The sequence below is a fragment of the Leuciscus leuciscus genome, assembly GCF_965113295.1.
Source record: "Leuciscus leuciscus genome assembly, contig: SUPER_11_unloc_13, whole genome shotgun sequence".
Taxonomy (NCBI): domain Eukaryota; kingdom Metazoa; phylum Chordata; class Actinopteri; order Cypriniformes; family Leuciscidae; genus Leuciscus; species Leuciscus leuciscus.
Window position 1 is genome coordinate 95,242 of NW_028118534.1, and position 14,138 is coordinate 109,379.

Below are 14,138 nucleotides of genomic sequence, written 5' to 3' on the forward strand. Positions count from 1 at the left end.
AGAAGCCAAGCGCCGACATTAGGCGTTTCTCGATAGCAAGTACACAAAGTTCGGATTGCCAAGTTAATTGCCAAGTCCGACTCAGGAGAATGACTCCCGAGGACGCGAGTCCGGTTTATGGGATCAAATTCCCGCCAAATATATAGCGGTCACGTATAAAAAAATAATAAGCGTGAATCAAAATTTTTAAAACACATGTAAAAATATATTGCACAAACTGAAAAAAAAGAATGCAAAATGATCAGAATAGCAAACAACGTGGTCATGGATCAAAATATAATAAGCGTGAATCAAGAAATAACAAGCATGAATAAAAACTTTAAACACATTAAAAGTTATTTTGCAGAAAACTTAAACTTATGGTCATGCTTTCTTAAAAAGTATGTTTTCCTTGGTTTTATTACTGTGTACTTTGTGCTTTCTTGCATTTTCTGCTCATATTTTACTCTTTTGTACGCTTGTGCTGTTTTTCTCTTCGCTCTTCTTTCTATGTTCTGCGCTTGCTTTCCCAAATGTTGCAGTTCTAGTTTCATGTAAATTAGGGCAGGCTTAAGTGTCACCATTGGTCCACTAGTTCTAGATTGACAGCTACTCCTCTAGCCAATCAATCGAAGAGGGGAGTTGACGTCACACCAATGCGACTCGTGGCTACTGATGCTTATGTAGGAGTACAAGTTGTTTTTGTTTGTACAATTTCTTCAATGCCATTATAATATACTAAAATGTTATTTTTCTAATACTTTTATATACTGTTCAATTTCTTATTTGTGCTTTATGTGCATTTATTAAATTAATTATTTTCGCTTGGCATACCAGCGTGATTACGTCACCGCACACTTCAGTGGGTGGTGCGCGCCCGTGATGCACTTCATTCTGAGTAAATATAACAACAAAGAAGCACTGCTGCGCTCTCTTTTATTTCATTTTTCTTTAATCCTTACTCTTTTTCAGGAGTGCTGCACTTACTTATACAGGGGAAGACGGCAGTTCAATTTAACTTTACAAAGACTTTCAAGCAGTAAAGCTATCTGAACTCTGGACAAAAATAATTAAATTCATATTTTTTGAGATACATGAGAATGTTAATGTGCACACTGGTAATTGGTGTTAAACAATATTACTTGGCTCATGATGTCAATATGCTAAGGCTGCTGTAAGTAAAACATCCTGCAGTTATGAAACGCTGATTGTCACACATGTCTTTGTCCTCAGTAAGACGAATCATTTGATGTAAATTTTAGGACTAAAATTAGCTTGTAAAAGTTTCTGTAAACACTGAATCTCAGCACAGAAATCACAGGTGTACACAAATGTCTAATCTCATGATCTGGTACCAGTGTTCATTTAAAAAAAAAATCCTTTAAATTTGATCAATATTTCATTATATTCAATAATTTTAGTCTGTTTCACTCTGACTACAATGACATTCCTGTTCCCCCATGTTATTCAACAGTGTTTTCCCCAATGATGTTCCTGTATAATAATTCAGTGGTTTTCAACCCTGATCCTGGAGTTTCACCAGCACTGCACAGTTTTAGATGTCTCTCTAATCAAACACAGCTGACTCAACTCATCAGCTCGTTAGTAAAGACTCCAAGATCTCAGGTGTGTTTGTCAGAGAAGAGAGACATCCAAAATGTGCAGTGATGGGGTTCTCCTGGGTGGTTTCTCAGATCTAAGAACGGACTTGTGTTCTTGTGGAGAAAGAATGTACGTGCCCGAATGAATAGTTCAGTATTATGTATGATTTTGATGCACAGAATCAGGAAACGTAAATCATGTGTCTATCTCGTTAATCTAAATCTGGAGCGCCCAAAACTGTTCCTGGAGATCTACCTATCAGCAGAGTTCAGATCCAACACACTAAACCAGCTCATTAAGCTCTTCAGGAGCACTTCAGAATGACAGTGAGTGGTGTTTGTTACTGCAGTGTTTCCCACTGTTTCTGTGTCCTGTTGCATGAAGCCAGTTTCAGTTGCTCCCCTTGTAAATTTGAGATTATTTTGAGCAAACTCTATTTTTTCGGGCTCAAGAAGGTGGATTGGTTTTGAACGGGTTCGATCACCATGGTAACTTGTGCTGCAGGATGACCTTGAATAAAATTAATGTATTCTGTGTTAGAGATCACAAACCAAAACTGGACCAATCAGCTGTGAGTAAAGTGACATGTATCTGATGCAATAAAGCCACTCCCCCTGTATCTCTCACTCCAAATTAAAGCAGTTTAGAGTGAAATAATTTTATATTTATATTAAATGAATTGTAATTATTTATAATTAATATAGTATATTCATATAATTATTCTCTTAATTTAAAATTAACCCTAAAAGGGGCGATGTATCCTGAGATAAGCAGGGAAAGTGTTGGTTTAATTTCTCAGTTTTCATGTTGAAAGGGTGTTTGTTGTGAATATTTAGATCTGGGGCCTGTTTCAATAAAGAGGTTCAACCAACTCTGAGTTAAAACTTGAACTCTGAGTTGACTTACCCTGAGATGGGAAACTCTGAGTTTTTGGTTTCAGAACAGCTGAAATGAGTTAGTTCAATCAACTCTGAGTTGACTGACTCTGAGTTAAGCGCGTGCGCCACAACTATAAAAAGCCATTATCAATGGAGCACAGATATTATGAGTCACCATGGCAACAGCGCCAGACAAAAAGAGGTCTGCATATTTCTTCACATTTTAATTACTGTTATACAGTGTTGGGTGTAATTAATTACCAAGTAATCTAAATACTGTAATTTAATTAAAGGGATTACTCTTAATTCTTCTGTAATTTAAAGTTAAATCTGATGTAATTGTATTAGACTATAGAGCAATTCTGTATAGGCTATTTAACATACATTTTTAAAAGTTATATTTTTAATGTAACCTTCTCCCTCTACACACTTTGGTCAATTCAAGAATAATTCATGCAATTGTATATTGTTTATTTGAAAGCATTAAAAGTGCTGTTTCTTGTCTCTCCTTGTATTGTTCAAGTGTTTAAGGTTGACATGGGATTTAGTAATTAGTAATAAGTAGACCAATAATTTCTAAAGATAGTCATTATTACATTAATCTAATTACAATGTTGAAGATGTCATTTGTAGTTAGTAATACAAGTAACTTGCCCAACTGTTATAATATCAGAGGTGAAACTGGAAGAACAGTATGTTATTCAACCTAATTTTAATTTTCATGTAGGGGCAATCCTGCAGGTATTAAAAGAACATGGCAGCAGCTGAAATTTAAATATAAAAACATAATTCAGTCAAGTAAGGCCTACTGCAGTGTAGGCTACCTGGCTTTACAAACATGTGACATATTAAATAACTAAAGCATCCAGTGTCTAGCAGTGCAGCAGCATTTTTGGCTGAGGGAATTCCTGGACGGACTTCAGAGCCAGTCACTCCCAAAGATCCAAGGGCCTTCATAAAATGTAAGAGGTTTACATATGTGTTATTTTTGATATAGGCTATTTTTGATATTTCCATTTATTTTACTTTGGGTTAGGATTTTTGTTGGTCCCAATAGATTCTGATGGTAATATCTGTCTTTTGGAGCCTCCTGTCCCAACAGAAACCCAGGTAGTTGTAAGTTGCCTACTCAATACACCAGAAATTATGACAAATAGTGTTATAAAGTGTACTCAACCAAATGCTCATCACATGGGGATAAAGAGTTTCTGCTGCTACAGAGATTAACATTATGTGTCTACACATTCTTTCACATTTTTATGTGGAGTAGCCTATAGAATCTACATTTACGCATTTGGCAGATGCTTTTATCCAAAGCGACTTACATTGCATTATCCTATACATTTATACATAGGTATGTGCAATCCCCTGGGATCAAACCCACAACCTTGCATTGTTAACGCAGTGCTCTTACCACTGAGCTACAGGAAAGCTACTTTTCAATCTAAGTCTAAATCTAAGTTTAAATCTAAGTATAAACGGGTATTCTTATCTCTCCCCGCGCCCCCAGAGTGTGGAAGGTGGAGGACGGTCCATCAACTTCTGTTGCACAGATGAACAGTTCAGTGATTTCCAGTAAATGCCACAGTTTAATTCTGTAGAATTTGTTTAGAACTACATTATGTAACTCTAATATACTACTGTGTTTTCAGTTGCCAGTTAAGGAGTTATATAGACTTTATCTTATAAAAAAATAAAAAAAAGCAATATTTTATTTATTAATAAAAGATTAATTTTATTAATAAAAATGTACTGAAAGAATGAATGAGGTGTTTAAACACCACTTCCTCTTTAAAAAGGGGAGGAGACCGAAAGAAACTCTGGGTTTACTGAAGAAAACCTGCTCCCGACCAGGTTAGGTTCACAGAGTAAGTTACCATGGTAACTGACTCTGAGTATAAGTTACCTCTCTTTCTGAAACAGGCTTGACTTACTCTGCTTTCTCAGGTTTAACATACCTCCCATTCTGAAACAGAAAACTCAGAGTTTCCCTCATTTCAGGGTTAACATACTCAGAGTTTTCACTTAACCTCCTTTCTGAAACAGGCCCCTGGTGACTTCATTCATACATTCTCTGTTTAGCTCATGGGCAGCATTTAAAAACAACATGACCTGTAGTGGGAAATCTACTCGCCTTCAGTGATACATTTCACATATTTACAATATTTGAGGAGACTTGCATGTTTGAAGAGTTGTTGTTAAGTGTTAGCTTATTATGTTTATGTTGAAATTTTATGGATTTAATTTTTCCATTTTCCATAATCTGCCTGTAAATGTTTGTATCTCCCAGGATACGTTTCCCCTTTGGGAGTTTAAATTAATTGGAAAAAAAGAATGCTTGTTTGGCAATGCGTGTTACAACATTTTAATACGAATTTTAAAACATTTATTCTCTCATAACTTTAACTAAACATTCTTTGTAAAATTCGGTTGAACAATAAGTAAATGCCTATTTATGAATATATTAGCCTACTTTATCAAATTTAAAATGCAAATTTCTAGGGCCTATAAATTATCAATATGACCAACACTTTGCTGAGAAACATCGTGTACACAATCTTCTTCATACCTTCTGTCCTCTGATTAATTGTTTATATATATATATATATATATATATATATATAATTTTTTTTTTTTTTTTTTTTTTCAAGTAAGGTCCCTTTGCTCAGAAAATCTTTAATTATTTTTATAAAGTAAATGTAAGAAACATTTACTAGACTGAAGCAACTGGGGTTTGATTATTAATACATTTAATTTATGTTAAAAATTGCATATATGATCCATAAAAGCTGTTTGTGTGTGTGTGTGTGTGTGTGTGTGTGTGTGTGTGTGTGTGTGTAATATGATACTCAACAAAAAACAGATACAAACTTGTATATGCATGTATGTGTGGTTTTTTTGTTGAGTATCATATTTATACATCGCTTTTATGGCTCATATGCAATTCAGTGCAAATCAATGATAATTAAGAGATGGAAAATGTTCCCCAAAAGTCTGTTGCGTCATATTTGACATTTATATTAACATGAAAAAATGTCTGAAGAATTACATTTTTAACATTAACAAATGGTGGATTAATATCAATAAACCCAGTTGCTTCAGTCCAGTAAATGTTTCTTACATTAATTTATAATAATCATGAATCATTAATAAATCATTTCTCAGCAAAAAATACTTTATTTGATTTTTTTTTTTTTTTTTTTTTTGTATAAACTATCAATCAGAGGACAGAAGGCATGAAGTAGATTGTGTGCAAGAGCAAAACAGAGAGGCAGAAGGTAGCATTAGGAAGACAGAAACAATCACTGCATATCCAGTAAAACCTCATGGTATGTTCACTGTCAGCAACAGTGTTGTCATAATTATCAGTTTAGGTTTGACCATATTGGTTTTCACTTTATTTTAATGGTCCCTTGAACACATTCTGTTGACTATAAGTACAGTTGCACATGTCTACTAACTCCCATTGGAGTGTTAATAGATTTATTAGTAGACTGGTAGGGTTAGGGTTAGAATAAGTTGGCATGTAGTTGCAAAGTTACTTATAGTCAGTAGTTAACCTACCATACTCTTGTGTGCTTTCATCTTCACGATGAGTCTGTCACAGAGAAGAGGTGTAGTTGTGTTTGAGCTCATTTAGAACTGTTGGGTTTATGAAGCACATGTGTTGAAAGCTTTTTGAATTTCTTTATTTTTTTTATGACTGATAAATCTCCAATTGAAATTTAGACATATTTAATAGTCTGTGTAGAATTGTGGCTTGTACGTGTTGATCTGAACTGAGAGAGTGAAGAGTGTGTCATTGTTCTCTACAGGTTGAGGGATTGTGGAGTCACAGATGAAGGTTGTTCTGCTCTGGCTTCAGCTCTGAGATCAAACCCCTCACACCTGAGATATCTGGATCTGTCTGTGAATAAACTAGGAGATTCAGTTCATCTGCTCTCTGCTGTACTGGAGGATCCTCACTGTAAACTGAAGACACTGTGGTAAGATTGTCTCTCTGATTGTCACACATGTCTTTGTCCTCAGTAAGACGAATCATTTGATGTACATTTTAGGACTAAAATTAGCTTGTAAAATGTTCTGTAAACACTAAATCTCAGCACAGAAATCACAGGTGTACACAAATGTCTAATCTCATGATCTGGTATTAGTGACTACGTTTACATGCAGCCAATAACCCGTTCAAAACCGGGATATTAGCAATAACCCGGTCGCGCACGGCCATGTAAACACCGGCAAAAACCCGGATATGCTCATATCCCGGTTTTTAAAAACCCGGATATTATCCCTGGGGTACCCCTTTTCTAACCCGAATATTTGGTCATGTAAACGCGTATCGGCATATCCCCATCAAAAGGAACATTGATTTGTGTTCTGCGCATGTTCTATTCGCAAGGAATCTTGGTCTTTTGAGTAGAGACGGCGCATACAAAAACCCGCGTGCAGTATACCGGAAGTAAACAAGAAGTAGAGGTAAACATGGCGAGATGCAGCACAGCACCACACTTTTGGAGCGAGGAGGAAGGCGCAAACAAAGGCGATCGCTATCTGCCCCGAACTATTCATTATCCGCGTGCTGCTGCTGTTGTTGTTGCCTTTGGATACAGGAAGAAGAATCGGAAATGACGCACATTGCGTCTTAACGTTGTCCGTGCGTCCAGACGCTAACCGTGCGTCGCCGTTTACATCGGGATATTGCCAATTGATTACAAATTCCATGTATACAGGAGTAACTCTCTCTACTCACGCATGTAAACGGGTTATTCCGAATGTTTCAGAAACCCAAATAGTGACTCTAACCCGACCATAACCCGAATATTGGCTGCATGTAAACGTAGTCAGTGTTCATTTTTACATTCTTTTTAAAATATATCCTTTAAATGTAGTCAGTATTTCATTATATTCATTATGTTCAATAATTTTAGTCTGTTTCACTCTGACTACAATGACAACTCTTTTCCCCCACGTTTACTCAACAGTGTTTTCCCTAATGATGTTTCTGTGCAATAATAGTGTTTCCCAACCCTGATCCTATAGTTCCCCCGGCACTGCACAGTCCTTAATCGTTGAAGTTTCTGCTTTGAACGGCTCTTTCCATGGCTACAAAAATACAATTCTTCAAAGTAGCTTTTCAAAAACTACTAATGTACTAATATGAAAGATAATAAGCAAAAGAAATGTAATAACTTCATGCTGATCTTCATTATCTTATATGCAGGGAAAACACCTGAACTTCTGCAGAGCAGTAATGAATAAAGTAACATGGTCAGCGCCGCGCTGGTGAGATTAGTTTGCGCTGTCCATTCGGTTTCGCTAGCAAACACGTCCTCCCTGCGATGTCGAGTCGGTCACACAGCTCGGTCCATTGAGCCGCACCGATGATGTCAGCACGGCACGAGCTCTGTAACACCGCTCCGTTTCGTCCCACTATTGGTGTGTTTGGCTTCCCATACAACTCGTTACAACTAACCGACATTGCTTAAAAGAGTTTGTGAGACGCGCCAAATTAAACAGAAGTGCGGACACACAACTTCCTTTTCAAGGGAAATTAGCCATCATCAACTACCGAAATCTCTTCTTATTTCAGTAATGCGTATGAATGAATTTCACCAAGGTTGATCAATGTTTTTCATTTCACTAGTGTTGAGGCTTTTCAATAATTGTTGCCTAATGGCCCTTCATACTGGAGATCTCATATTTGTCTCCTCTAAAGTTTAGAAGAAATCTCAGCAACATCACACACTGTGCTCAGATTTCTCTCTGTAGAAACTCTGGATCGCTCACATTTGTCTATTTTGGAGTTTAGAAGTGATCTCAACAACATCACACACTGTGCTCAGAGTTTTTCCCTGAACTAAAGACCCTGGTGGTCTCATATTTGTCTCCTCCAAAGTTTCAGACAAGAATGAACATTGATCTAGTTCATTTGTACAGTATGGTGCACTGGCAGAATAGTTTTGTATAATTAGTGTAGAAATATGTGAAATGCTTATAAATCATTAAATGTTTAAGTTTTATAGACCCCATTATTACACATTTTTCAAGTGTGTAATAATGATGAAGTTAATAAATAATAATGAAGTAAATAAATACTTATGTGTTAAACTGCAAGCATGAAGTTATAAGGCAACGCAAATAATAGAAATAAATGATATACATATATTGTTATCCATTTAATATGAAGAGACAATTTTATTAGTCTTTTTCATTATAAAATATATTATAAGTAAGTAAGTAAAATGTATTTATACAGCGCCTTTCACAGACTAGGTCACAAAGCGCTTTACAATAGACAATAAAACATAATAAAGAACAAACTAAAATAAAACAGATAAAATTTTCAATATATAAAAGGACAGAGATTACCCAAAAGCTAACCTGAACAAATGAGTCTTCACTTGTCCCCTAAAACTGTCCACATTCTCAGCAAACCTAAAACTGGTTGGCAAAGCATTCCATAGTCTGGGTGCCATAGCGGCGAAGGCTCTATCCCCACCTGTCTTTAAACGAGTGCGTAGCGTAGATAGCAGATTATTAGACCTGAGAGACCGGAGAGGGGTATGAAGATGAATTATGTCAGCAAGATAAGCAGGGGCCTGACCATGTAAAGCCCTATAGGTTATGGTTAAAATTTTGAATTGGATCCTGTAAATTACAGGAAGCTAGTGAAGGGAGCAAAGTATCGGGGTGATATGGGTGCGCCTATTTGATCTAGTGAGTAACCTAGCAGCAGAATTTGGAATAGATTGCAGTCGATGAAGAACAGATTTGTTAAGTGAGGAGAAAAGTGAGTTATAATAATCAAATATATTATAACATTTCTAAAGACACTTATTTACTGTTGTGGTAATAAACACTTATGTGTTAAACTGCAAGCATGAAGTTATAAGGCAACGCAAATAATAGAAATAAATGATAAACATGAAAATGGTCTTGATATAAAAGCTTCAGGTCAGGGGCATTCAGTCCGTATACTGTACGCTGTGAATGCTCTGCAGACCCAAGCCATTTAAGAGAATGAGTTTGTGGACTCGCAAATTAATATTAACACTATAAATATGACTATAAATTCCCTTGTCGTTTGAGGTGTAAAATAAAGCTTACATAATACAATTATGGTAATACTGTACATATGTTACTGTCCATCATTTATTTATTTGCCATTCGACTTTTTTTTCCAAATAAGTGCCAGTTATTAATAAAATAAAATTAATACATTATTAGCTAACTGTGTGATTTGTATGTACATTTCTGAAATGCATAACTTGGACACAGTCACCTCTGATAACAGATCACTCTAAATTGTAATGTAGATGTGCATTTTCTGTAAAGCTGCTTTGAAACAATATGTATTGTGAAAAGCACTATACAAATAAAATGTGAAATTAATTGAAAAGTTATGGAGGGTTTTGGGTAAGTGTATCCACAACGCTGGCGTTATTATGCATCATCATCATTTCGCGTTCTATGGAAGCATGTGGGTAGCAATATTCAATTTGAAATGTAATATGCAAAATGATAATGTAATATGTAAAATGGCAATGCATTTCTGTATTTAAATTTACGTTTTCCATTACATTTGTACAACGTTTGGTGCAAAATTAAATTATAATATGCACATACACTAGTTTTAATATGTAAATTGAATACATATTTTAACATTTTAAGTTTGCAGTGGCTTCATAAATTATTAAAAAAACAAAGTACACTTGATGCACATTTCTTTGTTCTTCATTTTCTAGAACTAGTTTAAGAACCTTGCTGTATTTATGTTACGAACCGCTCTGAGACACGAGGGTAGAGGATCCAAATGCAGCTTTATTTGAGGGCAATCCAGAGGCGTAATCCAATGTACAGGCAAGGGTCATACACAGATAGGCAGTCCAAACAAAGAAACAAAGAAACAAAACCGGCAGGGACCAGAGGCAAGAGAGTAATCCAGGGAACAGGGCAAGATATCCAAAAACCAAGAGACAAGAAAACCAAGAGAATGCTCAGAAATGCAGTGTAACACTAAAACAAGACTTTGCGGTGAGTGAATGAATGAACATGGTATAAATAGACTGAGACTAAGGGCGCTTTCACACTGGCAGTTTAGTGCGGACCGGGGCACGGTTCGCATGAAAAATCGCTAATGTGAACGCTGTCATCGGACCCGGGTGCGCACTAGAGTACCGAACCCGAGACTACCTGGAGGAGATGGTCTGAGCTCGGTTGCTCCCGAACCGTGGCGCGGTTCGCGTTAATGTGCAAGCAACACAGACTCGGGTGCGCGCTTGTTCAGGAAGTATAGTATCCCGCGCATGCGTATCACTGTCGATATCATTGTTTCCTCACACACGACAACTATGAGTGGCAGGGGAACGTTGTGGGACACTGAAGAGGTGATGTCTCTCACTATGTTGTGCATAATAGCACCAAAAAAACAGACAAATTACAGCTATGCTCAGTCGAGTTGTATTATCCATGCATTTTCCGTGTGCGTTTGCGATGACGTAAGATCACTGCAAACGCACCTGGGTTCGATACAACTAATTGAGTGTGAAACCAGACCAATGCTGCGGGGGGCGCCGGGAACGAGCGCACTCGGGTTCGGACCGCAGCAAACGAACCCAGTGGAAAAACGCCCTAACAGGGTGATGGGACACAGGCGAATGCAATCAGTGATAATGAGGTACAGGTGACTGTAGCCGCGTTTCCATTACCCTTCAAATTGCGCAAATTGAAATTGCGAATTGAAAATACGCTTAATGGAAACACGTCAATTTCGCAAAAACTCCCATTTATCGCAAAAAAGTTTTTACGCTCTCATGAGGTGGTTTTTCAGGCAATTCGAAAAATGAATATTTCGCAAAACTGCAATGGAAACAGTTTTTGCGCATTTACAGTCACCTGACTTAGAAGACGCAGTGTGTTTGAAGTCCATGTATAGCTACGCAAATAATAATAATTTTATATTATTTTATTATAACATTTAATAGGCTATATTTAGAAGAGGCTTTTATGCAAAAAAGGAACAAAGCTGAGCGTGGAGCGCGCACTGCATGACACGGAGGCGCGGCCGCAAACACTTGCATTTTCCTATTAACAGTGGAAACAACTTATACTCTATCATTTCTGGTCAGACAGAAAATAATAATACATTATTCTCAACCACTTTTATTTGTGTAAACTCACAATAACAAGAAAATGCTGTGCTTTTGTAAAATAAAAGAAACAATCAGACGCACATGATCTCCGTAAACTGGGGCGCGAGAACTGAAACAAAATATAGCCTGTGTAGGCTAAAGCTTGAAATGTCCACTTTAAAACGAACAAATTCGAATCGAAAGCTAATACCTTCTGATTATGTAGGCTAATCCGTATGAAAGTTGCATTTCTCTCTAAAAGCGCATCTGATAACAGCGGAGATGGAGATGTGATTTTAGCCGACACTTAGAAAACAATAGTTTATTAATTATATTAATGGCTCTTCTCATTCAGCACTGCGGGAAATACATCAATTCCAGTTTCTAATTTGGCCTTAGAAAACCAGTAAAATCGACATGTTTTCCATATTAATTTGTGAATATTTTAAATGTTTAATGAAGGGGCAAAAAGTCATAAATAAAGCACAGCAGTTGTGTGTAGCCAGTTCAAATTAAAATTTTGGTGTTCAACTTGTTTTAAGAAGACAACAACCGTTCATTTTTCGTTTTTCAATTAGGGGTTAAAAAAGGAAAAACAAATAGACACAAAAGTTGCCTACATGGATCATTTGGACAGAACACGAGACAGAATTATTTATTAAATTCATAAAAGAAACAATAATTAGCCTATAGGAATACTGGATTCTAAATCTCAAAGAAATGCCACAATCGGAGCAGAAATGAGGGCGAAACACCCAGAAACTCCTTATATGTGTCGTTCGGGGGTCTTTCCCTGCCATTAATGCTTGGATAACACGCCACGTCTCCTTCCATTAATAATAATAATAATGTCTAATGCGGTGGCTGTGATATTATAACCAACGTCCGTTGCCGTGATTTTTGGAATGACTTATCGCGAGAGAAAAAAAGACGTTTTAGTCGCATAACATCGGTTAATGGAAACGCCGTCATTTCGCAATAGTTTTTTATCGATATTTAGATAATAGCGCAAAACATTTGCGCAAATCTGTAATGGAAACGCGGCTTGTGATGAGTGATCAGAGATGAGTCCGGGCAGTGAGTATGGGAAATGTAGTCTGAGAGTGAACGTGAGTGTCTGATGTGGAGTGCCCTCTGGTGGCTCTCAAGGGCACTCCAGCTGGTGACCGTTACAATTTATATATAGTTAATTAAGAGAAAGTACACTGCCATCTTATTCTGACGAAAGTGACTTGACCGCACTGCCGTCGTAAACACGACTTCCCAGGAGGACTTATAGATGATGTCACCAGGGGGGCCAACTTCACACAGTGATTGACAGGGAGGGGGCGGGGCCAACTTCACACAGTGATTGACAGGGTGGGAGGGGGCAGGGCCAACTTCACACAGTGATTGACAGGGTGGGTGGGGACGGGGCCAACTTCACGCAGTGATTGACAAGGAGGGAGGGTGCTGGGCCAACTTCACGCAGTGATTGACAGGGTGGGAGGGGGCGGGGCCAACTTCACACAAGGCTTGTTCGACTTCATACAGCTCTGCGCAGACCGATCGGCGGCTGACTTGAAGCAGTGCATGCCGGTTAGAAATTTTGTCCGACTTCATACAGCGCCGACGCCATGTGACTGTGACATATGCCATCAAAGTACCGCGAGAGCGATTGGAGAGTAGCCGGAGAACTCAGCCAGCGCAGCTTCTCAAGAGCGGCTGCACGAGCTCTGATGACGACACAGCTGTTCCACGATTGGCCGGATTCACCGCATGACAACGATCACGTGTGTTTCGTGTTTATTCGAACACCTTTAGTTCCTCTAAAGCTCACAAATCAGTTTTTTATAACAGTAAATACTCTTTTCATGTAGTTGCGATGTTATATTGTGTCATGTTTATCAAATTAAAACTGATTAAAAAACGTAGACTCCACTTCATTGATAGAAGTTTATGTTGAACACTTGAACTTTATTCTTGTTCAAACAGACGCTGTATGAAGCAGTACCAGGGGCGTCACTAGGCCCTTTTTAGGGGGGCTTCAGGGGCTTTATCGCTTCAGTCCCCTTTAAAAAAACTCATTTGAAACGGCGGCAAGCTGCGTCAAGTTTCGGCTCCTCCCCTTATCTGAGTCTGCTTGGATTTAGCGCATTTTTCAATCTGCAGGGGCGCCGAGCAGAGCGAGGTGTGTCGTGAGTGCATTTATTGATAGATTGCTATGATATTACATCTGCATCGGTGCAGTTCTTTGTCATTTATGCATTGCAGTTTACATAATGTAATGTTACTGGAGCATTGGGAGCAACACGGGACGGTTCGGTTTCTCTTCCAATACCAATACGTTTCGCTGCGTTCACCTTCAGCCCTTATCAGTGTGATAGTTGTTTTTTTCTACAAAACAAAAATGAAGCGATTAACACCCATGAAAACATACTTTAGAAAACGATCATGATTTATTTTAATTTACTTTTTAAACTTTAAAACATATTATTTTGTATTTCGTTATTACATTATGCTGCCATGCACAGAAATGATTAAAGACACACATCATTGTCTGAAAGCA

General features: G+C 37.6%; 1 protein-coding gene across 1 annotated transcript in view; it reads left to right on the plus strand.

Moving 5' to 3' along the window:
• LOC309510088 (NLR family CARD domain-containing protein 3-like) overlaps positions 1–14,138 on the plus strand; it is a 44,599-nt gene that overhangs the window by 8,205 nt on the left and 22,256 nt on the right. Inside the window, exon 7 of the mRNA XM_082191180.1 lies at positions 6,275–6,445. Within this exon, the coding sequence (XP_082047306.1) occupies positions 6,275–6,445 (171 nt within the window). The remainder of the gene's footprint in view (positions 1–6,274; positions 6,446–14,138) is intronic.